The sequence below is a fragment of the Lissotriton helveticus genome, chromosome 8 (genome assembly GCF_964261635.1).
Source record: "Lissotriton helveticus chromosome 8, aLisHel1.1, whole genome shotgun sequence".
Lineage (NCBI taxonomy): Eukaryota > Metazoa > Chordata > Amphibia > Caudata > Salamandridae > Lissotriton > Lissotriton helveticus.
Genome location: NC_136069.1, coordinates 743,440,676 through 743,466,883, shown reverse-complemented (window position 1 = coordinate 743,466,883; position 26,208 = coordinate 743,440,676). Strand labels below are relative to the sequence as shown.

The 26,208-nt window shown below is 45.0% G+C and overlaps 1 protein-coding gene across 3 annotated transcripts in view; it reads left to right on the top strand.

The window, feature by feature from the left end:
* The window catches only part of LOC144771763 (arylsulfatase D-like), a 713,936-nt gene extending 688,037 nt beyond the window's left edge, over positions 1 to 25,899 (top strand). For 2 of the 3 annotated variants that reach the window (XM_078656059.1, XM_078656058.1), the window contains exon 10: positions 24,973 to 25,899. In XM_078656059.1, coding sequence (XP_078512185.1) covers positions 24,973 to 25,343 — 371 coding nt within the window. In that variant the 3' untranslated portion in view covers positions 25,344 to 25,899. Of the gene's footprint in view, positions 1 to 1,739; positions 1,844 to 24,972 lie in introns of all 3 variants that reach the window. The other variant, XM_078656061.1, reaches the window with a different exon arrangement.
* The last annotated feature ends 309 nt before the right edge of the window (positions 25,900 to 26,208 follow it).

Sequence of the window (26,208 nt, the reverse complement as noted above, 5' to 3'; positions counted from 1 at the left end):
TGGGGCTGTTTTTCACTGGTTCCATCTGAACAGCCTCAAGTGCAATTCTGATAAGTCCGAGGTACTTTTCTTCGGGTGTGACACAGAGCCAGACTGGCAGGCCTGGTGGCCATCAAATATGTTCCCCCCGTCTTGTTCCTCTCAGGTTGCCAAGAATCTGGGGGTCAAGATGGATAATAGGCTAACCTTGAAATCCCAGATCTTGGGGGTGTCGGGCACTTGTTTCGGCATCCTTAGGATGCTGCGGAGGTTTCTGCCCCTGCTTTCTGAGGAGCACAGGAGATTGACAGTCCAGGCTCTGATTGGGTCCAGGTTGGATTATTCCAACATTCTTTACCTGGGCCTACCAGAGTACTTGCTGCAGCGGCTTCAAGTGGTGCAGAATGCCGCTGCAAGAGCAATCTATGGTTTGAATAGGCGTTCCAGTGCGTCGGGCCTGTTAGAAACTCTGCACTGGCTTCCCATCCGTAAGCGGATTGCCTTTAAGGCCTTAACTTTGGCCTATAAGGCTCTTCACAAGGGGGGAGCCAAGTACCTCCAAAAGAGACTGGTCTTTTACCAACCGACCAGGTCTCTGAGGTCGGAATCCCTGTACTTGGCAGTTGTTCCTCGTGTAAAGAAAGCGCGCCTCGGAGGTCGCTCTTTTGGATTGCTGGCGCCACAGTTGTGGAATTCTTTGCCGCTTGCTTTACGGGGAGCCACTAGCCTGCTGGCCTTTAGAAAAGGCCTTAAAACTTGGCTGTTCAGTCAGTAGTCTGTTTATTGTGAGTTTTATCAGGTATCTTGGTTTTCTTTCTTTCTTTTTATCTGGTGTTATGTTATTATGTTGCAGTGTTTCCTTTCTCCAATAAAGCGCCGGGACACTCTTTTTGAGTAGCCGAGCGCTATATAAATAAATAAATAACATAACATAAATAACATAACATGACCCTACACTACACAAACACTACAACACTACCCTAAAACACTACCCCCAGCATGACCCTACACTACACAAACACTACAACACTTCCCTAAACCTTAAAACACTACCTCTACATGACCCTACCCAAACACTACAACACTACCCTAAACCCTAAAACACTACCCCCAGCATGACCCTACACTACACAGCCACCACAACTCTACACTACACTACACAAACACTACGCTACACCACACAATCACTACCCCAGCATGACCCCCCACCCCTAAAAAATTAACCCAAACCCCCTACCTCTCTCATCGTCGTGGTTCCACACTCCTCCTGGTTCCATCTTCTTGAAGTCTATTTTTTTTTCACAACGCATGTTCATTTACCATACATGCCTTTACAACGTAATTCGTTGTAAAGGTATGCGTGGTAAATGCACAAGCGTTGTGAAAAAATGCGGAGTGATGGAATGTGAGGTCAAAGACCTCGCGGAGTAATGGTATGCGGACTGAAAGTCCGCGGAAAAAAATATTAGGAGTAAACGTGCCATACCACCCAATACACATGGTTACCTCGTTTTCCCGGTTTACAGCCAATCACTGCTAAGTATTTAGCTGAAGAATTACGGTCACGTCTGACACTCATGTTTTTAACAGCACTGCTTCAAGAGTAGTCAATAAGACAAATGACAACTGCTCCTTTCGCTGCAGAAGACATACAAAGCACCCCATAAAGATTAATAAAACAAGGGTGGAAAAAAGGAGAGAGAGGGAGCGGTATAGACAATCTTCTGAATCCTCTGTCACGTGTTTTCTTTCCTCCCCAGAAAGCACATACATGCCACCCCGGAGTTTCAGGGCAAACCAGAGAGATGACAGGAGTTTAGTGTATGCATGGAAACAAGCAGAGGAACACGAAGACCACAACAAGGTAGGCCCTTATGTATGAAACAAGGTCTTCTCTCTAGAAAGTGTGAGCTCCCTGACAAACCGATAGAACAATTGGTTGTCCCTATATCCTTCCGGGAACAAGCTATGCATCTTGCTCATAACCATGCTGGGGGCGGGCACTATGGGCAAGAACACCCCCTCAAATACTTGTTAGAGAGATTCTACTGGCCGGGGATTTACAGTGAGGTGGGAAGGTTCTGTTCCTCATGTCCCCATGTCAATTGGTTAATCCATCAAATGAAAGAAAAGCCCCTCTCTACCCACTGCCTATTATTGACGTACCCTTTAAGAGGGTCGGTATGGACTTGGTAGGCCCCCTTCCTCCCTCGGCAAGGGGTCACCAATACATTCTGGTTCTGGTGGATCATGCCACCAGGTACCCAGGCCATTCCTCTCACCAGTACCACCACCCTCTCGGTAGCACAGGCCATGGTTGATTTCTTCTCTCGAGTGGGGTTTCCTTGTGAACTGCTGACCGATCAAGGAACCCCATTCATGTCCCGTCTTATGAAGGAAATATGAAAATTACTTGATGTTCGCCACATCAGAACAGCCGTCTACCATCCTCAAACAGATGGTTTGGTTGAGCGGTGTAATAGGACCATAAAAACGATACTAAAAAAAGTATCAATGAAAACAGGAAGGACTGGGACCGGAAACTTCCCCTTGTCCTTTTCGCTATCAGCATCCAAGAACAAGCGTCTACTGGATACAGCCCTTTCGTACTCCTATTCGGCTGAAAACCCCGTACGCTCCTTGCAATGGCTGCTGAACAATGGACCGAGGAAGAGGACGAGGGTAAGCTCTTCTTGGGTACACAAAATCAATAAAAGACAACCTATCCACTCTATGGAAGCAAGTACATAGTAATATGGAACAAGCACAACAAAAGCAAAAGACCTATTATGACAATGGAGCCAGGATGAGACACCTAAATGTGGGAAACAAGGTACTAATCCTTTTGCCATCCTGTGAAAAAAAATTGTTAGCGACCTGGCAAGGTCCCTATATAGTAAAGGAAAAAGGGACCCCGTTACATTTAGAGTCTCCATTCCCCATAAAGGAAAGGATGATCAAATATACCATATTAACCTCCTAAAAAAATGGGAGGACCCTGCTTCCCAGACTAAGGTTGCGGTTAAACATGTTACCCTCACAAAACCCCTCGAAATCACATTCCCTACCATTTCAGAGACCACAACAGAGAGACCCAAAGTTTGCGACAACTTAACGTCCCAACAAAGGCATCAGCTATATAACCTTTTAGATCACTATGCAGGACTGTGTTCTAGTATGCCTGGTTGTACTTCCTTAGTACAACATGATATCAAAACAGAAAGTGGAAAAGTGATAAAACTTAAACCCTATAGGATCCCTGCAGCCCGACGAGCAGCTGTACGCAAGAGGTAGATACCATGCTACAGACTGGTATTATTGAGCCCTCCGAAAGTGAATGGTGTTCCCCGGTGGTCCTTGTACCCAAACATGATGGCAGCCTTCGATTCTGTGTAGACTTTCGTCAACTAAACGCTCACTCCAAGTTCGATAGTTACCCCATGCCCCATGTAGACGAATTGGTAGAACGTCTGGGGGGAACTACAGTGATGTCCACTTTCGATCTGACCAAAGGGTATTGACAGATACCTCTAAGTCCTGAAGCCAAAAAAAACCCAGCTTTCTCAACGCCCTCTGGGTTATATCATTTTAACGTAATGCCCTTTGGTCTCCACGGTGCCCCCGCCACCTTTCAGAGGCTAATGGATGTCCTTCTGAAACATCACCAATAATACGCTGTAGCATACCTAGATGACATAGTCGTCTACAGCCCAGATTGGGACACCCATATGATTCACCTGAACCAAGTTTTCTCTGCCTTGTACCAGGCGGGACTTACACTAAATCCCAAGAAAACCACGTTAGCAACCAACCGAATTGAGTACTTAGGTTATACCACCAGAGCCGGTACGATAAGCCCACAACACAACAAGGTAGAAGCGGTACAGAACATACCACGCCCCAGTACTAAGAAGGAGGTATGGGCCGTCCTTGGGTTGGTAGGTTATTACCGACGGTTTATAGCCCAGTTTGCAGACATCGCTAGTCCTCTTACCGACTTTCTAGCCCAAAGACATTCAGACAATGAAATAGAATGGACAGAAGCACAAGAAAACAGCTACCATTCCCTGAAAACCCTTTTGTATACCACACCGGTTTTAATGTGCCCAGACTTCAAAAGACCTTTTGTCTTGCAGACAGATGCATCAAATAGGGGGATTGGTGCCTTATTGTCCCAGCCAGATACCCTAGGGCATCTCAAACCTGTGTTATACCTCAGTAGAAAACTGTTCCCCAGGGAGAGACATTATGCCACTGTTGAAAAAGAATGTCTAGCTATAATGTGGGTCGCGGAGGGGCAGTGTAATCCAGCGATCGGGACACCTAAGATGGCCGCCACTGTGCCTCAGGAAGCCAAGCCAGTTTGCGTGTCAGCGATATAGAATGCAGAACACGTGACCACCGCGGCGTCTAAAGCGCTGGAGGAAGAGGACACGCTGAGGGGAGAGACGCTGAAACAGCAGGACATGCTAGAGAAAGAGATGCTGGAGGAGAGAGAGACGCTGGAGCAAGACGCGCTGAAGGAAGGACCGGGTGTTTCAGGAGAGGATTCCAGGATTGAGGAACCTGGGAGGAAGACCCACGAGAAGGAGGCAGACTGCAGAGGCCAGCCCAGGGACAACAGCTATCAGTCCAACCGTCCCCTGGGAGAGAAGGATGTCTGGACTCCTTCTGCCACGACCCCGGAGGGTCGTGGCCGAAGGCAAGTACCACTTTATCGCTAATTTGTGATTGGGAAGTGGTGGGAGATTTGAAACACCAGAGCACTGCACGTTTTGAAACACCTGTAAAACACAGTCACTTGGGTGATAAGGTGGAGGCTTACTAGAGTCCAGTAGCCCTTCTCCTAACCCTCAGCTGTTTTCTTTTGTGTGTTTTCATTTGAGGGATAAGTAGAGCGAACTGTCAAGCCCCGCAAGAGCCAATTGGGAACCAGAGGAAGGGAGAGAGAAAGGAACATTATAGAGGACTACTTCCCTTGTCTGCGGACTCTTCCCTGAACATCTCTTGTTTTTTTTTTTTAGAAGAACAACCCACCAATAAAAAACCCTTGTGGGACAGAGTTCCCTGTTTTACTTTTCTTTTTTTTAAATTTTTTTTTGGGATCCTTCTGCATGGCCACTGAGTGATTACATACTTTAAGTTTGCAGTTACGGGGCTTCCCCTCTTCTCTTAGAATTGCTTTTTGATTCTTGATATTTTTAGTTGATTAGTGGCAGATGTTTGGAATAGTTAAGGGGCATGATCAGGTAATTTCCTTTTCAAGTTCACCTTTAGCGTAGCAAGGGTGTCATGGGCATAGTAGAAGCAATTGAAATTAGCCTCCAAATTCCATGCTGGGCAATAAAAGATAGGTATATTTGCGTGCAGTGGATCCCTCTCATGCCTGGGCGCTGATGCCACTGCACTTGCTGCGCTAAGGATAGCTACGGAATTCTACATTTGTCTACATTATCTTATTCGTATTCATTTTTCAGTCACTGAAGTTGATGTATAGTGTTAGCATCAGAACACTTTGTGACGGCCTGGCTGCACATTGTGGAACAGTAAGTTCCACTGATCTATAGATAACATAATATGTACATATAAAGTGCAAATTCAGCCTGAGGAGTTTCTTGGATATGTGGTGTTACTCAACTCCATGTTAATCATTTTGTCAACCTCAGAATGATGAAAGGCGGAGTGGACCTTCCCAGATTCAAACTGCTCTAATACATTTAAATGCCCATCCCTTAGGGGAATGCATTAATCCAATAAAGCACTAGAGCCATTGCTTGTCCATAAAACTGAAGTTGTGTGCGGTGATGTTAAATGCGTTTAGTCAGCACAGGAACTCGTCGTGGGTGTATTATCTTATTATTCTAGAGGATTGGCTCACCTAGCATGCAACAATGTTTTCACAGCCATTGGTTTGCGGAACATTCATGTTAGTAACTGATGATTCTCTATATAAAGTTCTACATCCAAAAAGAGTAAATTAATTGTATGATATTCCAAACTTAGGGTCACATTAAAGATATTGTCATTGAGATACTGATGATATTTATGTTCATCCTCTGCCCAACTTCCATATCAAATCAAAATTCGCTTTATTCAATTCAAGTATTAAACCATAAAAGCATGGTACAAGAAGAACATACATCAATTCTACAAAACGATTTAAAAGCCATTAAAAAACGTTATTAAAAAGACATCAGCCTCATACTTCATCATTCAAACATGTGCATGGGTTAGAAATGGCATCTGGTTGATCGCAGTTAGGGGATGATATATTACATTGTTTCTCTCAATCTAACAACCCCTTTCATATATGTAGCTATACAATCATTCAAAATTTCATTATCTAAAAGTTGCAATTTAATAAATGCGGGAAGGCATTGTCTCAGTCCTAGCTCATCTTTTCCTTAACAATGTATAAAAATTGCAGAAAAACATAATGTGAATCGTGGTCTGTGAGGATATATAGTCACATGGGCAAGGGTCTAGGGGGCGTGACCAATCGTTTGTTTGTAAATGTAACCGTGTTGTGAAAGTTACCTAAGCGTAAGTGTCAATAACATCCTGTCGTAACTTCCCTTTGTATTTTAAATATCATGGTATCTGCCCCAAAGTATCACTTTGTTGGGGCAGTATACATCGCCACTCCAGGCATGCTTCATCTCATACAAACCCATAAATAGATTCGCATAAGAGAGCAAACCTAATAATTATTGCTGTTCTGCATTCCAAATGGTACAGTTCCTCCTGATATAAGAAAAGGTTATTCTCAATCTCGAATTTCATCAAATCCAATATCGTTCTTAAATGTTGAATATTGTTAGAGGATTTCATAAACAAAAAAATCTAAGCGCTTCTAGTCCTTTACAATGATCTATTATGGTACATCGATTAGATACATCCATTGTTTGAAGGAAGTAGTCTTTTTCCAAAGATACACCCAAGATCTGATTCAGTAAGTCCTTAGTATCTCTAATAAAAGATGGTAAAGTGGAAACCATGGGACCCAAAAAGATGTCAACATATTCTGAAACTCTTTCTGTATGTGACCCCATCCCAAAAATAATAGGTCTTTGAGGTGGGATCTTGCCCCGATGTGTATCTTTGGAGAAAAAAAAAACTGTGTTCGTGAAGTACGAACATTCTTATTCTCCCTCTGTCAACAGATTTTGGTCAAAAAGCATTATCAATGGATCCTTCAATTGTCTTTTGGAATCCTTCAAGCAGCTTATTTCTACACATTTCTAATGATCAGTAATATTTCATTGTTGGCTTCAAAATCATAATATACATAAAACGTATAAGAACTGACAGACGGCCCGGGGCACCATCTTGGTCAAGCCAACAACACAGCGTCTTCACAACCCCCACATCACCCGAACATGGCCTCGATCTACAGGTGAAAAATGTGTCACTGAATCCCATCTAAGGTGTGTTTATGATCAACCTGAATGTGCGGGTGCCGCTCGAGAGAAGGACTCTGTTGGTGTGTTCTGGGGCATTGATTCTATGCCAGTGGGACTGCGAGGACCAGCAGCCCGTGGGGTGTGATGCTGTGTGCTCTTCCCGCCCCCCTTCCACCCAGATATAAAACCAGCGCCTCGCGGCCCCCGCTTCGCGGGAGCCGCTCGAGAGAAGGACTCTGTTGGTGTGTTCTGAAGCATTGATTCTACGCCAGCGGGATTGCGAGGACCAGCAGCCCGTGGGGTGTGACGCTGTGTGCTCTTCTCACCCCTCTCCAAACCGGATATAAAACCAGCGTCTCGCGGCCCCCGCTTCGCGGGAGCCACTCGAGAGAAGGACTCTGTTGGTGTGTTCTGGGGCATTGATTCTATGCCAGCGGGACTGTGAGGACCAGCAGCCCGTGGGGTGTGACGCTGTGTGCTCTTCCCGCCCCCCTCCACGTCGGATATAAAACCAGCGCCTCGCGGCCCGCGCTTCGTGGGAGCCGCTCGAGAGAAGGACTCTGTTGGTGTGTTCTGGGGCATTGATTCTACGCCAGCGGGACTGCGAGGACCAGCAGCCCGTGGGGTGTGATGCTGTGTGCTCTTGCCGCCCCCCTCCATGTCAGATATAAAACCAGCGCCTCGCGGCCCCCGCAAAGAAGCGGGGGCCGCTCGAGAGAAGAACTCTGTTGGTGTGTTCTGGGGCATTGATTCTACGTCAGCGGGACTGCGAGGACCAGCAGCCCGTGAGGTGTGACGCTTTGTGCTCTTCCTGCCCCCCCCCTCCACGTCGGATATAAAAGCAGCGCCTCGCGGCCCCTGCTTCACGGGAGCCGCTCGAGAGAAGGACTCTGTTGGTGTGTTCTGGGGCACTGATTCTACGCCAGCGGGACTGCGCGGACCAGCAGCCCGTGGGGAGTGACGCTGTGTGCTCTTCCCGCCCCTCCCCCCACGCTCTACATCTTTCGGCACGCCACCTGCTGCGCGGAACGCGCGCGGGCGTGCGCCGGGCGAACCCCGGGCCAAGGTTGGGCCCGTTTAAGCCGTTCGAGACTGTGAAAGACCGGACCGGGCCACCCCTCTTGGCCTTCACCACGACTATCTTGGTGTGACCCAGTGCCTCCACCAATACTGGTCATCTTGTTACACGCCAGGTCGGACAATGACGAGCCGAGAGACCAAGAGTAAAGCAATGTCTTCAGGCACATATGTGGCAGGTACTTTGGGCAATTTCTTGGTTAGAGCAAATTCGGTGTGATCACACGAAATAACTATTTTAGAACGGCGATTGTCCCAGGGAATTGACAATGCTAAGAGATCCTCGCTGGGGCACATAGCAAATGCTAGAACTCCGGAAAGGTGCATGGTTCCCCTGTTGCTGACTCCCCAAGCCAGGACGTTTGTCTGATAACCACTGCCTCGCCGAAGCCCAGGAGTAGCCTCGCAAGGGGCAGAGATTCCCTACAGGCTATCCCTGAGTCCATTCCAGTGGCCAACATTTGTGACAACTCGGCAGCTGACAGCCTACCTGAGCTTAATACCCGTCAGCTGCGAGGGAATCGAGAGGGGGCTGTTCCAAAAAGAAAATGTGGGGCCCAGACAAGCGGGGGGAGAAAGGCGAAGCTAGCTAAACAATCCAGCCACCAGGATTCCATGGTCCAGGTACAAGGCAAGGTGGCTCCCCCTGCAACTAGCGGAATTGTCACATCTTCTGACTTGAGTTCTCCCACAGTGATGCCCAACAACTCTAATACTGGTGGGGTAACCCTGGCCGAGGGAGACTTATCGATTTCTAATATAGGTATTCTTCTGAAGTCCCTGTTAGGCCCCTTAGATGCTAGACTTGCCCAAATTGAGCTCAGGCTAATAAATCTAGAAAAAGTTGCTGGGGCTATGGCTGACTGTTTACAAACTGCCAGAATCAAGCAGGGGAAGCCTGACACCGATGAGGGAGTTGTTCCTATAACTAACATCCAGTCCACAGCAACTACCCTCTCTACAGTTCGGGGTCTTCCAATTAGGACTACCCATTCTGCCCCTCCTGTTAGCTCTACGAGGTTGGCCCAAAAGCCTACCTCGCGCGGGGAGCAAAAAGTCATTGAGGGTAACATATCGAGTAAGAAAATGGTAATAGATTTACCCCCGTAAGCAGCTCCCCTTGCAGTGGTTTTAACGGGAGTCCTCGAGCTCGATACCCTAGCTCCTGAATCATTTGTATCACTTAAAAACAAAGTCACAAGCTGGCTGAACAAACACAGACCTCTCCCACCACATATCTCAAGTGAAATCTTGATGGTTAGAAGGGTTAGCTGGGTGGGCAACACTACCAAGAATATTAGCGGGGATTGTGTCCTAGTTAACTTCATGGACCCCAGAACCGTTTACCACATCTGTAGTTGGCCGGCCAGTGACCACGATACAATCATCCAGTCCCTACCATTGTCCTTCTTCTATGCATCTGATATTTCCTGTCCTGAAGAGGAAATAGAGGTGGGCTGGACCAGGGTGGTATCCAGAGGGCAGAGCAGTGGGCCTAGGGACAAGGCCCACAACACCTATATGCCTACCCAGTACCTTGATTACAACCGGTACAGCTGCCTGGACCAGGTCGACTGACTACAGCGTAATTATGGGGTAGCAGGCCGACCTTGGACAACCGATGGTTCTACCCCTAACTTAATTCACCAGAGGGGGCTTGTTAAACACAAAAGTGAGGAAAAGTCCCAAGGAGCTGACCATGGGGAGAGTATCCATTTAAGCCCACTGGCATGCGCACCCACTGGAGCCAGCAATTGTGACTCTTTGACATCAGGCCCAAATACCTTACACATCCTATTAGTCAATACAATTAAAATAGGACAATGTTCCCCAAACAGGGTACTTAGAACCAATGCTGACTCACTGATAATATTGTCCTGGAACCTGGCTGATCTGCGTAATAAAATGGGCTGTCCAGAGTGGGGTTATTTTATAGATAATAATGACGTGTGCCTTTTCCAGGAAACTTGGGCTAGGGAGGACCTACTACGGAGTGGCTTTGCCTCATTTTCAGTCCTGGCTAGGTGGGGGGGAAAGGGTCGGCAATTCGGGGGACTAACTATTTGGGTGGGTTCCCATCTGGGTTGTAAAGCCAGGACCATGAACACTCTGTCGAAGGATGTACAATGCATAGTCTTAGAGTGGCAAAATGCCTCAAGGCTCGCATTGGTTAATGTGTATTCCAGGCCTACAAACATTACAAGCGAGTCCAGAACCATTGAGGAGCTTTCTTTATTCTTGAACACCATTCCTCATGGTACTTAACTTGTGGTAGGGGGTGACCTGAATTGCCACTTCGAGCCACTCCCGGGCTTGATGGATGGTGCTATCCTGGATGAGGATGAGCACTGGTATATACCCCCAATAGAGGGCCCCCCACCCAGGTCATGGACCCCCTTAGCCGTCCAAATCATGGCTCCAACACTTAATCATTCAATTAGGGCCTGTAATGGACGTGCAAAAATCTGATATCCCCCCCAACATGTACTTTTAACAAGCCTGGCCAAGAGTCTCGCTTGGATTACATATTTGTTGAAAGTCGTGCATGGGACAAGGTCATCAACTTTAGGGTCGTTCCCAGAGGCGAGAGTGATCATAACGCGTTGATCTTGGAGCTTTCCTCTCCTGGCATTTCCAATGATACCTGTATGCCAAATGATGCTCTTGATTCAAGGGCGGTTCTATCTAGCAATAGGCGTAGAGTTAGATGTGACAAACTGGTAACACACCCTGAGCAAGTGGCTGAGCTTTACGCTCGGTTTGTCCCTGTACTGGGAGCTGTTGGTGCTCTAACTACGCAGAATTGCACCCCTGACATACATCAAAAACTAGGGGACCTACAACAGGAGCTAACCAGCACTCTAGCAGAGGTACTAAACCCCCTGGCGCCAAATCGGCCTGCAGAAAGGCGAAGGCAGATTTGTTACGGGCTGTGAAGCAAAATAATAACAAGGCACTAATAAAATCCAGGAGACTGGAATATAAGCAACTTATTCACTATGCCAAGATCGAATGGGACAATGACAACTGGGCCACCTTAATGTCTGCCCTCAAAACAAGAGACGCTCGGAAATTCTGGCTAATCGTGAATACGGGGTCAGGCGAGCCTCTGCCGGCAGCTGAACCAAAAATTGCCGCAGGTGTGTGGTAGGATCACTTCTGCACCCTCTACGGAGGGGCTATTGCCGAAAATATTGGGGACCAAGGGGGCTTGCTGTCAAATCTTACTGCTCAAACGGACGGGGACCCTTTCACTGTGGAAGAGGTCTGTGCAGTAATATCTAAGTTCGCAGCTGGCAAAACGCCGGGGCTGGACAAACTCCCAGGCGATCTATTTAAGCATGAACCCATGGTCTGCGCCCCTTACTTAACGGCCATATTTAACGCCGTCCAGAGGGGAATGGCGGTCCCCAGTACTTGACTGGGAGCAGAGATTGTCCCTATCTTCAAGAAGGGCTCTCCTCTTCTCCCAGCCAACTACAGGCCCATCAGCCTCATCGATGTGCCACAAAAGATCTTTGCGAGGCTGATTTTAGACCGCCTCCTAGACTGGATGGAGGAATGCTCAATCCTGAGTCCCTGTGGTACAAAAGGGGGTCAATCCTGAGTCCCTAGCAGGCAGGGTTCTAGAAGAATACATCCACTACAGATCAAATTTTTCGTCTGACCCTCCTATTCTGGAAAACTGTCAGGATTGAGGGCAGTACACTTTACACTGTCTTTGTGGACCTCCGTGCGGCCTTCGATCTGGTCCCACGGGGGAAATTATGGTCTGTGCTATTAGAGCTGGGAGTACCTCTCCAACTTCTGAACATAATAATGCGGCTCCACAAGGAGAACTTTGCACAGGTCAGGTGTGGAAAAAACGGTGCGCTGTCGCCCAGGTTCCCCGTTGACAGGGGGGTGAGACAGGGCTGTGTGCTTGCATCGACCCTGTTCTGCCTCTGTCAACGGGGTAATCGCTCACCTGAATGCGGTACCAAACAGCGATGCCCCTAAGCTCGCTGGTTGCCGGATGCCTGCAATTATGTTTGCAGACAATACTTTGCTATTGTCTAAATCCCCTATGGGTATTTAACGCGTGTTGGATGGTTTTGAGGCATTTTGCCTCGAACGGGGCCTAGAGATAAATGCCCTCAAAACCAAATTTATGATTTTTAATCCTCCAGTAACCACACGACCAACCCCGAGGATAGGTGTAGCAAGGTTTGAAAGGGTCCAGACTTTTGAGTATTTGGGGGTGACCTTAAATAAAACCATGACCTGGGCCCCCCATCAAATTAAATCTCAACTTAAATTGGCGCAGCGAGCGGGGGCCATTTTCAAGTTATCAAACAAATCTTCTGTTAAACCGATTGGCCCACCCCTAGAAATATATAAACTACAGGCAAGGGGGGCAGTAACGTATCGTGGTGAACTCTGGGGGCACCAGTGTAGACCTGAGATTGTGGCCACTGAAAATAAATTTTTAAGGCGCCTCTTAGCTCTGCCCCCCAGCACGCCCCTCGCACCGCTTAGGCTTGACCTGGGCCTCAGACCCATAGATGAGGAATTGGGTCTGAAACCATTAACGTTTTGGCGGAGGCTTTGGACCACCCCAGAGCTCATGAATTACAGGCTGGAGCTTCAGGAAATCCTAAGACTCCCTACCGTGGGGAAACTCCCATGGTTCAAGTATTTGAGAGAAGCGTTTGGGAGGCTAGGTCTGCCTCTACTGTGGTCTGATCCAGAGACAGCCTGCTTTCGGGTCCCACGCAAGCACTTGGCAAAGTTGTACTACGAAAGTAAACTATCTGCCCTGACACAGAACGCACGAACTGGCACTTTATCTGCAACATTTTTACATATTAAAGACTTCTATTACTTTGAAGGTGTTTTAAACTATATTTACCCTGTTTTAACCAGAAAATTGTATTTACAGTGGAGATATGGCACCCTGCCAATCAGAGCTTTCACGAGCAAGTGGTGTCCGTCTTCTCCTAAAAACTGTCCTGGTTGTAATTGCGAGCAGGAAAACGACTTGCATGTATTGTTTTTTTGTCCAGCCTACCAAAAGTTTAGAAGGTATTGGATCATTCCCCTATGCAAAAACCTGGGCTTTACACATTGTATGCAAGCCTATATAATTTTTAAAACGGATCTCTCCACTGTGACTGTATTTGTGGGAGCTAAATACCTGGCAGCCATGTGGAATAAGAGAAGGCTGCTAACTAACATTACCTGAATGTAGACCTATTTATTTCATAAGCTGTGGATGCACCGATATATATATATATGAATGAATTGATATTCCAGGTACACTATGGATGAACCCACAGACGTTTTTAATTAACTATGGACTGTTCATGATTATCAGGCCCTTTGGTTATTTGCACTTTTCTTGCTCTTACTAATTGTATAATTTGTGTAATCTGTATTAATTTTCTCAAAATGTTTAATTCTTGTGAATTCTTTTTATGACAAAATTTGTCGAAATAAAGATGCAATGATGATAAGAACTGCACGTCTGGGGAGTCCCGGGATGTTTGGCTTGTCAGGATGCTACCATTTTTTCTTAACCAGAAAGTCCTGTGGTTTGAAACCTTCATTCAGTCTTTGGGTTTCAGTCTAGTGTGATTGATGACTGCATGGACCAAGTATTCCATGCCCCAATGGAGGTAAACGCAACTTCCCTCCTGATAATGATTCGCGTAGGTTAGCTAAACCTGATAGAGGCCCTAGAAGAGACTCCCATGGGTGGATTCAGAGTTGGGACTCAGGTGAAGCAACACAGGAGAAAAGAGCACCAGATACAGCTCAACTTCGTGTATGTTGCATACGGAGGAGCTAGACAGACAGCATGAAAGAGCGTTGCGGCCCTCTGTTAAATGCATAACCTGCTGTAATGCATGTGAGAGAGGCCCCCGGCAGACATGCAGGAGTGCTACCCATTAAGGATGGAGGTTAGTGGAAGTCACTGGCACCTCTGAAAAGGATGGGGCAGACGGGTGGTGAACCATGATGCATGAGGGGCCAAAAGCTAGGACAAAGACATCACCAGTAGGGTTGAGAAGCAAATAACTGGCTGACTTGGCTAGCATTTACAGCCCATCCTGAAATAATTATTAGAGACTGCCTGGTATTGGGGATTGGACATCCTCCTAAGAAGGGCACCCAAAAATAAATGTCTGAGGAGCAACTGAGAACAGCCTTTAGAAGAGGCACAGGACAGCAACTCCCACAAATGTAGATGGAACCCCTGACACTACCTTAAACCATAGACAGGACTCGAGCCAAAACCTAGGCCAGACACTCTGTTGACAAAATAAAAGGGCAGGTAAAGGGCACTCAGATTTGAATGATTGGAGATCTGTGTGTACAGGGAGCTGGGCCTATAATTGAAAATAACAAGTAATAATGAGCAGAATAGTATGCATTGCAACAGGTTGACCATATTATAAAGGACTCTCCCTAAATATAAGCAAGGACAGATAAAAGGGTAGCGGAGTGCAGAGGGGAGGGATGGTCCATCATAAATGAACCCCAGAGTCCTGGATTGGAATCCCATGATATCCAGCAAAGGATATTATGGAAATTGACTAAGGTTAAGGTTGAAAGGACAAGGACAGAGAACTGTTCTTGCATACAGCTTGAAGGAGCAGAAGTGAAAATTGCAAGAGCCTTTTGATGTGGTGGGGGCAGCCTGCACTTATAAGCGACTTAAGACTGCCACAGAAAGAAAGGCACATGCCAAAATTCTGATCTGTCACGGACAGACCATTGTCAGTTATAGATGTGGCCCCACAGTTGCAGTGACTTAAGAAAATCAGACAGCCTCTTGCAACATGGGCCCTTGCCTCTCTACATGCAGAATCGAGTAGAAGTAAATATCAAAATATCAAAATCCGGCTCCAACAAGGATAATCTAAAATATTTGAAGGACCCTCTTGCCTCATCAAGCACATGGACAGAGACACAAATGATTTGAAAGAGCTAAACCATGAAGAGGATGAAACTATAACCAAAAGCTTCGTGATAGAGTTCTTTCAAGAGCTACATTTAGCAGTAAGAATACGTTTGAAAGAAGCCCTGAAGTAGGTGAGGAAGTAAACAGAGGAACTAATAAACAGGTCACCATAGTGGAGACCATGATGGACGAAAGAACTTATCTACTTGCAGATTAGAAAGCACTTATAATGATGCTGGATGCTCATGTCATGCTCTTAAAAGAGTTACAAGTAGACTTAGAAAACTGCTTCAGACCAATCAACTTTTGAATCAGAGGAGTTCCCAAAAGGATGGAGGGCAAATACACCAATAAGTTGCAGAGCCTTCTTGAGACCTTCTTGGAGAGGTCAGGGGCGAGCTCATCTAAATTCAGATTTCACAGGATGGTATAGAAAAGCTCTGCATAGTGAGACTGGTAGACATCCTAGCATGGGCACACCATTTCAGTGACATAGAACAGGTTTTTGCAGGGAGCTGTGAAACAGTTCAATATCTTACTAAGGAACAAATTATAGTTCAGAATGACTGCCTGGTAGTCACACTACAAAAACTGCCAGCCTAAAACCTGTGACATAATTCCTGAAAAGTCATGATTTAGTCATATAAACACGGGGCACCCATTCAGCATCATCTTAGACTAGCAAGGGAAGGCAATGGGCAACAACATTTCCCACAGAATCCTGCACCATCTAGAAAATAAGCCCAATGAAAGAGGGACAAGAGTGAAACTACTGGCGGGACCGGTCAGAAACCAGAATCGAGTAAAGATTTTAGAATCAACACAGCCTGGCCCCAGAATGAGACAGACATGGCAATTTTATTAACTAGCAATAGAACAGCCTCAGAAAGTCAACTCAGAACTGCCCAGGGCCACAGTATATGCACCAGACTCTGAAGGTGTACAGAGGCAAGGCCTACCAGAACAGGAAAATGTAGATGCTTGAGCTGGTATATAAAAGAAATTGAATGAAGGGAGGTTAGCAGGCGAGAGAATCTTACATTGCTAAGAATAAACCCTGTAGCAGGACAGGCCAACTGGGGCCAACACAAGTATATCCACTCTTTTATTATAGTACATAACTTTGAGACAGTCATCATCTTTAGCACAAATGACATTAGAGAATTGCGAACGAGTCATGACTGGATTAAAGATTGGGGACTATACTTTGGGGGAGAATCAGACTACTCTACTATACCGCGGGGGCAATTGATACAGTAAATGACACAATGGAACATAACACACCATATCATAGAACATGCATGTATAGGTAAAGCATAGGCTTAGACTTACTATTACAACATTTATTGTCAGATGCTAGAACAGGTAGAATACTGCATGAACTCTCTATTAGTTATGGATATTGGGTTCATTCTGGAGATCCATCTCCTGGCAACCTATCAGTGCCCGCTAACCTGACCCACTACGCGCCAACTCCAATAGACTAGTCAGCACACACTGTGACTGGCTTATGGTAACGCGACCTGCACTCCACTAAGCCGCACAGCGGCGATGTCTCCGGCTAAACTAACCTACCACGAGCTAACTCCTATATGCGGTATAGACATCGCTTGAACAATATTATCCTCCGAGTCTGGCCCAATCAGGATTGACAATACGGGCACCGGGAGGGAGCATAAAACAGCTCGACATTGCCTTAACTACTCTGGCGAGCTCATACTAGATGTGCCTCACGAAGCGCACTCCGATTAACACGATATGGGCACTGTGAGGGAACGCTCACCATTTCTTAAAAATATATAGCCAAGATCAGGCCACCCTCAACCCGGAAGTGATACAGGGAGTACACTTTGTTAACTAGTGACCGATGACACACCACTTAAGCGCCTTAAATGCCCTTAGCTAACTATAGATGGGGGTTAACCACAGCCAACCTCCCTCTAACTTACATCCATGATAAGGGTTGTGCATGACGCTACTCCAAGATGTATTTATTTTGGGGTATCTTCCCAACAAGCGTGTGAAGCCTCACAAGCACATGAAGCCTCACATTTGGTTATGTTAACATTGGAATCAACCATCGAAATAGCGAACAGCATATATTGGCAACTAGGCTCACGAAGCCATTCGATCCTCCATATACAGAGAGGTCACAGTGTCTCTTGTTCATAGCCAGCCACTCCTTCCTCATCCTAACACCGGCAGGCGTTTGTTTAATAAAGATAAATGATTCATTTAGCCTGCAATTTTGCTTGTTCCCTGTATAGCCTTAAACCCCTATGGTTCTCCCCCCTTGATGTCAAACCTACGGGGTACTGTTGACACCTATACACCTTGACCTTTAGGTGAGTAAACATGTTACCCTTACTATAGGTCTCTGGACCTAAGACTTTGAAGAAACTGCTGCTGTTTTTAACTTTTACTGTGGTTTTAATCTATGGATGTTGTGTTTTGTTGAATTGTGATATAAGTCAATACATACTGGTCACCACTACTCACTAGTATGTCACTGCTAATGTGTCACTTGATCCACAAAAACACGGCGTGTTCACGGTCACAAAAGGCACTTGTTGTCACTGAACTATGGTAATGATTTCTTTTGTCTCCCTAGGCAAGAGCTGTCCCATACAGGTAGTACAACTATATAATAATAAAATATTAACTGACACTAAACCAGGTCATGTTTTGCTAGAGATAGATGTAACTAATTAGGTCCTGAAGAATCGCAGCCATTGTGCAAAGGCGAGAAACATGTTGACCTCACAATATTTATAGTAGTCCTAGATCGTGACGTGGAATCCTAATTTCCTACAATCGTAGGCTACCCACTGTTTTTACTTGTGGCAGGGGACCACCAGAATAAATTGATCTCCGGTACCTTGTGCCACATTTTAATCCACGTATCTACACTATCCCTTCCTTTCAGGCCCCTCACCCACACTTCACCCATAGGCAGTTGGTAAAAAGATCTCCGCCAAAGAGCCCCTCTTTGGGGTGAGCCCGTTGGGCATTGCACCGCCTGCCCGACGAGGAGCAAACGCCAATGATGAAGCATGACACTCGCAAGGGTGTGTGAGGCCATTAAAACCAACAAATTGGATACCCAGGGTAGCACTCCACTGACCACTACCTTTACCTTTCCTGTGACCGCACTTTTCCCTCCTTCTATCCTTTAGGAACAGCCGAGTCTGTCTTTGCTTGTCACTGTCCCTTGGGGCTCTGACTGTGGCTGGACCTTCCATTCTCTAATTTCTGTGAATGGTAATCTGAGCCCTTGGATCTCCTTCTGATCCATCTTCTCCCCTCCTTTTTGACATATAACCTATCAGTGCTGCCTTATAGCCAAGGAATTTCCACACAGTCCTTCTCATCTGTTATGAAAGCAATGGGAGTCGGCACACTGATGTACTGCACATCCACCTTCCAAGTAGAAGTGCAATTGAAAGACTGGGTGCAGAGACGGTTGGCAGTTAGAGGCACACAAGGTGGCAGACCTCTGACCCTCACTGTAATCTACAGCACTAATCAGGGACCCCATTTCTTAGTGGAGGTAGGAAGTTAGACCTATTGCAATCAGGTGTGATATAAACATAACAATGAATGGGAAGGTTAATAAGACACTAAACCAGTGTGGGGAAACTGTGGTAATTTTATCCACCAAGTAATTTATTATAGAAATTTGGTTTAGAGGACAGATGATCGTTCAGATACATGCAGGTGATCGATTTTGCTTATTACCAGCATCTTTTAAGAATTGTGGCTGAATAGAGCATATACCCATAGGTAAAATGTTGCTGTGTGAGTTAGAGGAGGTGACCCCGAGGCCCATAACTTTGTTGGATCATTGATCACTTTTGTGTAATTTGAAAGACCCGCTTCCCCCCCCCCCCCCCAGAAAGAGGCAGAATAGATGTAATTCCTTATCTACGCCCTGTTTAGTGACGAGGTGCTTGTGAATAACAGTAGCCAAAGCATAAGGGAGTGTATTAGACTTAACAACAATGGAGAACTTAGTGCACCAAACCTATGAGATGCTATGAAGGCAGTACTGAGGGGCAACTTCAAAGTGAAGGCTGCACAGCTGAAAAAATTAGGTGAGCCTTCTTAGTAAAACAGAGGAGCAAATTGAGAGAAGAGGAGGTGACCCACAAATGGACACAATCCCAAAACTATACAGGAAGATGATTGGAATTAAGAGGGTAGATAAGCATGTTGGAAATAGTAAATTGCTTCTTAACCAAGCTAGATATGTTGTATTTTGAATCAGAAAATAAGCCAGCTCTACCTCTATTGAATTTACTTATGACAAAACAAGCTTATTGCTATATTAAAGAATTTAGAGACTGGGAAGTTTTTTTAAGTGGCAGTAAACGCTTGAAAGGTAAACCTAACAATCTCAGAATCCATCATCTCTCTTATAACTAAACAAAGTGACCACTAACATTGCTTCATATAGACAGAATATTTTACTTGATATAGATGCAAAAATCCTAACCAATATAATGACTCCGCATGCAAGCCATTATAAGGAACTTAGTGCACCCAGACAGGGAAGGTAATACCCCTGGAAGGCAGATGGTGTTGAATCTCAGGATATTAAGAATAGGAAACGTATGCTGGTCCTCCTGACTGCTGAAAAAGCCCTTGACTGGTTAGATAGGGACTTTTTGTAGAATACCCTTGGCAAGATCGACTGTAGGGTGAGATTTGTTAACTGGGTGTTGATAGATTACCATTCCTCCAGGGCTTAAATTACACTGAATAACATGCTATCCCAATGGCTAGAAAAAGTAAGAGGACAGAGGTTCACACTCCAGTCACTCATATTTACACTCAACTTTGAACCAAAAGCACAGTGTATTAGGGACCAATCAAACAAAGTGTGTCAAACTGGGAGGCTACAAGTTCAAACAAGTTGCGGATGACATACTGCTTTATTTAACTGGCCCTGTTAGCTCGCTGCTTCGGCTAATGCTAATCAGATGGGACAAATGTCTCAATCTCCAAACACAACAATCAAGACCTTAGGGGGATTGTTTCCTGTTTGTTGATCAAATCACTAGCAAAATCTAGGGACATAAACTTAGAATTTATGGAGTGCACAAACATCACTGAAATTGGAGATAGAGGAACAAACCTGTCTCCTGACCGGGCAAATTGCAGTCCTTAAAATGACTATCATTCCTAAAAGCTTGTTTATCTTTTAAATAGTAGTGCAGTGCCTAAACAGAAAATACATACCTAATATGCAAAGTATGTTTGTCTATATGGCAGAAAAAAAGAGCGAGAATTAGCAAGGTTGAACTCAAATGGGGAGAAGACAGGATGGACAACGTGTGCCAAGTTTTCTAAATATTACACCTGTGCTACTTAATTGAGTAGACTAGAATGGAAACAGATAATGGAAGGTGTACGATTGATCACACACCAAGCAGTCACTTTGTGAGGTCTAATGGACCATGAAAGCACACAGAGCCCCAAACGATGCATCACCTCCTTTGCAGGTGCCACCCAGAGATTGTTGGTGGTGTATGTCTAAGAAGAGGCTTACAAACATATGCGTTTCCTTTCACACCACTGTGGGAAAATGAGAAATTAGCACCGGGTGTTGACAGGCAAGCATTCAAACATGGAAAGATGGGGGGCTATACACCATTGTGGGCAGGCCTAATGAGAGAAGGCTAAATCCTTCTAATAAGCCAAAGGGGACTTTAACCTGTAAAAATCTGAGCAATTAGGATATTTTCAAGTCCTGCACTAGTTTGAACAGCTTCTGGTTAAAAACCAATCACAAACCGCTCTATGCCGTTTTGAGAAATTCTTTGTTGACTACAATAAGGGGGGATATTGAATTTCCTGCATTTGTTTACTGAATACCCCGAAATCAGGAGAAATATTTTGGTTCCAGAGGGCCTGTAGAGGGAATTGGGGAAAACCCTTGACAGAGAACAGTGAGATGACATTCTTACAAAAGTCAACACCTTCACAGGAAATATGAGGGAAAAGAGGCTCTTTTTAAGATCTGGCACTATACACAGGCAAAACTGGGGACACCCGGGCAGGCACCTTGGGTTGGAGAAAATGTGTAGAGCTATGGACACTAGCACAAATGTTAAGGCCTAGCCACGTGTGGTCATTTTCGAAGGTGGTAGTGAAAACTATTGAAGAAACAGTTAAATCTTGCATAGTGGAATGCCTGCAGGTCATTTGTGCAGTCTTACATAGTGGAATGTAAGTAAGTGATGGAACTGCTCGCATAATTCTTCCCCATGTATGTGATTGTTTAAAAGTCTTTGATATCTACAACTACTTGGCCGACTCCCTAAATTGGGGAATATCCCTGTTTGATGCATTGTGGAATGGAAATTTGCTGTAGATCAATGCACTCTACCTGTGATTAAAATCAATAAAAAGATTTTTTTTAAATCTCACGTGCATGGGTGGGAATTCCATAAATGTAAATGTAAATGTGTAAATGTAAATGTAAATGTGCTGGATTTGTAGAGCGCACGGCTGCCCGTGAGCGTCCCGGCGCTTGCTTAGGGAACCCGTCCTGGTATTCCCCTGTGCGAAACCCCGGGAGGGTGTCCACAAGGTGAAAGCCAGGCATCCCGCCGCGAGGGGCCGTAGTGGAGATTAAGCAAGCTATTACCCAGAGTCGCAGAGTGTGAACCCCGTGAGTTGAGTAGGCACCAGAGCGAGAATTGTCGAGTCCGTGGAATTTTTGAGCCCGAGACCCGCCGAGGCGGGGAATCAAACCCTGGTCCACGGTCGATCTCAGCTTCCGGGTCTGCCGCCTCTAACCACTGAGCCACGCTTCTCCATAAAGAAAAGATACTGGCAAAAACTTTGACTGAGTGAAATCCGTGTATTGTCAATGGTATTTTCATATTGTTAACGTTTTGGCCTATTCCTATCCCATGCAGTGGGCCTACTGACATGTGGGGTACTTTTTGGGAAGTGTGGCTCACTGGTTAGAAGCGGCAGACCCTGAAACAGATGTCAACCCGGGACCAGGGTTCAATTCCCGTCGCGGCAGGGTCTTGGGTCAATGTCCGCGGACTCGATAATTCTCGCCTAGGTGCCTAAGCTAATCATGGGTCCCACTCTGCAACTCTGGGCAATAGCTTGCTTAATCTTCACAACGGCCCTATCAGCGCCGGGGATGCCTGGCTGCACCTTGGGGGTGCCCAGGAGGGACCATCTCACAGGGAAAGCCAGGACGGGTTCCCCAGCGGTATACAGCGCCAGGACACTCCGAGATGGAGTAACAGTGCGCTTTACAAGTATACATTTACATTTACATTTACTTTTTCTATCAGGAGAAGTGTGGAAATATTGAATGGTGGGACTTTCACTGGAATTTCTGCAGTTTTCTGTCAGGGGAACGTGAAGAAATTAAGATTTTTGTACCTACACTTTGACATTTTCAGTGCATTCTTGTTAATCAAACCAGCTGGGGATCATACAAGCTGCATCATCCCAGATTTCCCTCTGTAGCTACTTTATGACAAATATCTAGGGTTCGTAGTCAACATGGGCTGACATACTGCAGAAACAACTGTGAAAGCCTTTCCTTCTAAAACATTACCTGATGTCCAGTGTTGGGATATTGATTCAAAGTTACTTTCTGGTACCTCAATCCCTAGAAAATCAGAGGAACACAGATGTGGGTCAAGCCTTGGCAAGTTGTGTTCCAGTGGAAGGAAAACTGGCTGGGAAAGCAATCAATTTAAAAACAAATGCTACAAATCATTTCATTTTCAAAGTAATCTCCTTGCCAACAAATCAGTGAGAAAGTTATGGCACCAGGTTCTACAAACCTTAGGATGCTTAGATGATATATGGGTGTGGTATGATTCCAGACATAGCAAGGGCCATAACTACAAAAGAGACACTTACCCTAAGCCAGCTTTTCATATGCAATAAAATATTGCGAAAAAGTAAATTGAAACTTTAAATAGAATATCTCCACTTTTGTGTTAGTTGTTCATGTTTTAATAGGATAATGATGTTGGTTTGCGCCAATACATACCCAGATTGTGGTGGTGGGGGAAACGTATAGCTTGTATGGGTGCACAAAGAGACCAAAGAAGCACATGTGCTTGAATAACCTATTGCTGTTTCAAAAAAAAAAGCTCTGCCACAGATGTGTGCCAACAGGCAAAAAAAAGAGAGAGACACCTACTACCAGGCTCAATTCAAAGACATTCTATTCACACCCAATGCATACATGAAAGAATCAGCTTCTTTTACTTAGACTACTAACACCCAAATTACTAGTTGGTTACACATATCGAGTGCAGGATTAATCTAAAAAGCGGATTTAATAATCAACCATTTTGCATTAGAATTGAGGCCTATATACATTTGTCTGTTTAAAAGCAATAGACGGATCATGGTCCATTAAATTCTCACTGATTAGGTCCATCTCAGCAGTCAGCGACTTCACCGCCAAGCAGGGTAATAAGCCACTTCCAACCATTATTTCAATTTATCAAGTAAAGTGTCTTTCTGCCGCTGCTTATGAGAGCGACATTTGGGGCTATGAGGATCCATCTATTTACAAATGGCGGAGAACTCCGTTTTTAGGCGACTCCTGTTCCTACCCAGACCACTCTGGCATATATAGCTCACCTGGAACTCTGTGTGGGATGTATTTCCAATGTCATGGCCCCCTTCTAGATGGTTATATGTTGGGTCACGAGTGGATCATCCAGCAATAAGATTATTACAAGAGACTGCTTGCAATTGAATGCAGCTCACAGATGTTCTGTGCTCTTGAGCGACCATATCTATATAATGACCCTTATAGCATTACTAGAGAACATATGAAATTAACTTAATTTATTTTCTATGCTTACAGGAAAGACATGAGGGAGCTGAAGCAGTTAGTTAAACCTACAGTTCCTGCGCATGCTGTGGTGAAATCCACCCCATAGAAGGAGCCATATCTGGCCATGGTGAACAGTATAAACGCTAAATATCTCTTGACTAGATTTAGGTTAGGCATGTTATACTGCTTGCTTGCTACTTGGAGGATGGCACAAGGTTGAGAGGCTGCCATCTTGTGGGAGTGATTCAGCCTAGCACTGGACACTATGCACTTTATACATTTTTGTAGATGTTAAGCTCTTAGGGGGACAGATTTATAGTTCCACATTTAAGGCGTTCATGTTATACTTAAAACCTTTTTATTTTGACAATTATCTACAGAGCATATTTGTTGTTCTGGGGTTGGCTTTCTGAAAGAGCCCATTAAATTGGGATTATTAATGAACTGTTACCACTCCTAATTTGGAGTGCTGTATTAATTATTTTGTATGATATTCTTCTTATGGTTCTAATCAGTGTATTTGGCATTATTATATGATATGTATTGCTGTGATGTATATTTATTGCTTCTGTATGGTTCATTTTCTAATAAACCAAATGAAAGTATTACCATGATGATGAATAGACTGGAGCCAATGTGTTCACTATCTTGCTTTGTAATGGTTGTCTTGTGAGATACAGAGGAACACCATTTCTAAAAGATTCAATATCTCTAACTATTTTCTTTCACAGGTGGTGCAATATGGAAGGCTCATTATATCACTCCAATATTTCACCCAGAAGGGGGTGTTGGCTGTTTTGATTTAATGTTTTGCCAATGTGATGGGCCCTTTGTAGCTCATCACTACCCTCCATTGCTCTACGACCTGTCCAAAGATCCCTCTGAGGATAGACCCATTTCTGAAGATACCGAGCCCCGTTTCCTCGAGCTGATAAAAAGAATTGACCAGGCCGTAGCAGACCATCAGAAGACCATAACGCCGGTTCCTCAGCAGCTCTCTTTGTATAATGCTATGTGGAAGCCCTGGTTGCAGCCATGCTGTGGTATATTTCCATTTTGTTGGTGTGACGCTGAAGGTGACCATGATCAGACTATTGCTTAATGAAGAAAACTGTCTGTTTCCAGCATCCACAAAAAGTATGTGAATTTACATCATTGCATTTGTCAAACAAATTCTATGTTAAGTTACACATGCTCCAGCTGAGCCTGAATTCAGAAACTTTTTACAATAGACGCTATGGTTGAGTTGAATGGCCTTACACATCACTGATTTTTTTAAAGCTAGGCCATGTCTTGCCCTCTGCTAATATTCACAGAAAAATAAGAGACCTCAACCAGTTTAATTGGTAGTAAAAACAATATAGCAAATGTTCAGGAAATCCAAATAGTTCCGGGGGCTAGTATGAAATTGAGTTTAGATCTGGTGACGACTGTACAATTCTCATACATTGCAAAGTTTACAATAAATTGGAACAGCTTCCTTATTTGAGATGATTTTCCAGGGGATGGGGGGAGCAAAAGTGCAAACCATATATTTTGATGTAAACCAAGATTAGAAAACAGTTCTCCTGAATCCACAGTAAGCAACACTCATTGCTGTCGTCCCCTAATAATCATCCAATAAAACTGTCCCATTTTGATGCAAATTGTCTGGGCAATTCCTCGTCATAGTCTCTTTATTATTATCATCACTTGAGTTTAGGGCATGGGTACAAGCAAACATTTTACCAGGGGCCACACATCATGGCCTTTGGTCTGTCTGTCAGCAGGTTGGCTGTCGGGCTGGGATGTTTGGGTGGGGTGTAAGATGGGCATAAAGGAATCAAAGCACGTATATCTAGTGGCTGAATTCCATAATGTGAAACCCCAAAAAACTAGGATCAATCCTGGCTTTCTCACTTTACCAAATTGTGTGATCCTAAGCAACTGCTTTTTCAACTTTGTCGAATTTTTCTTCATGATCACAT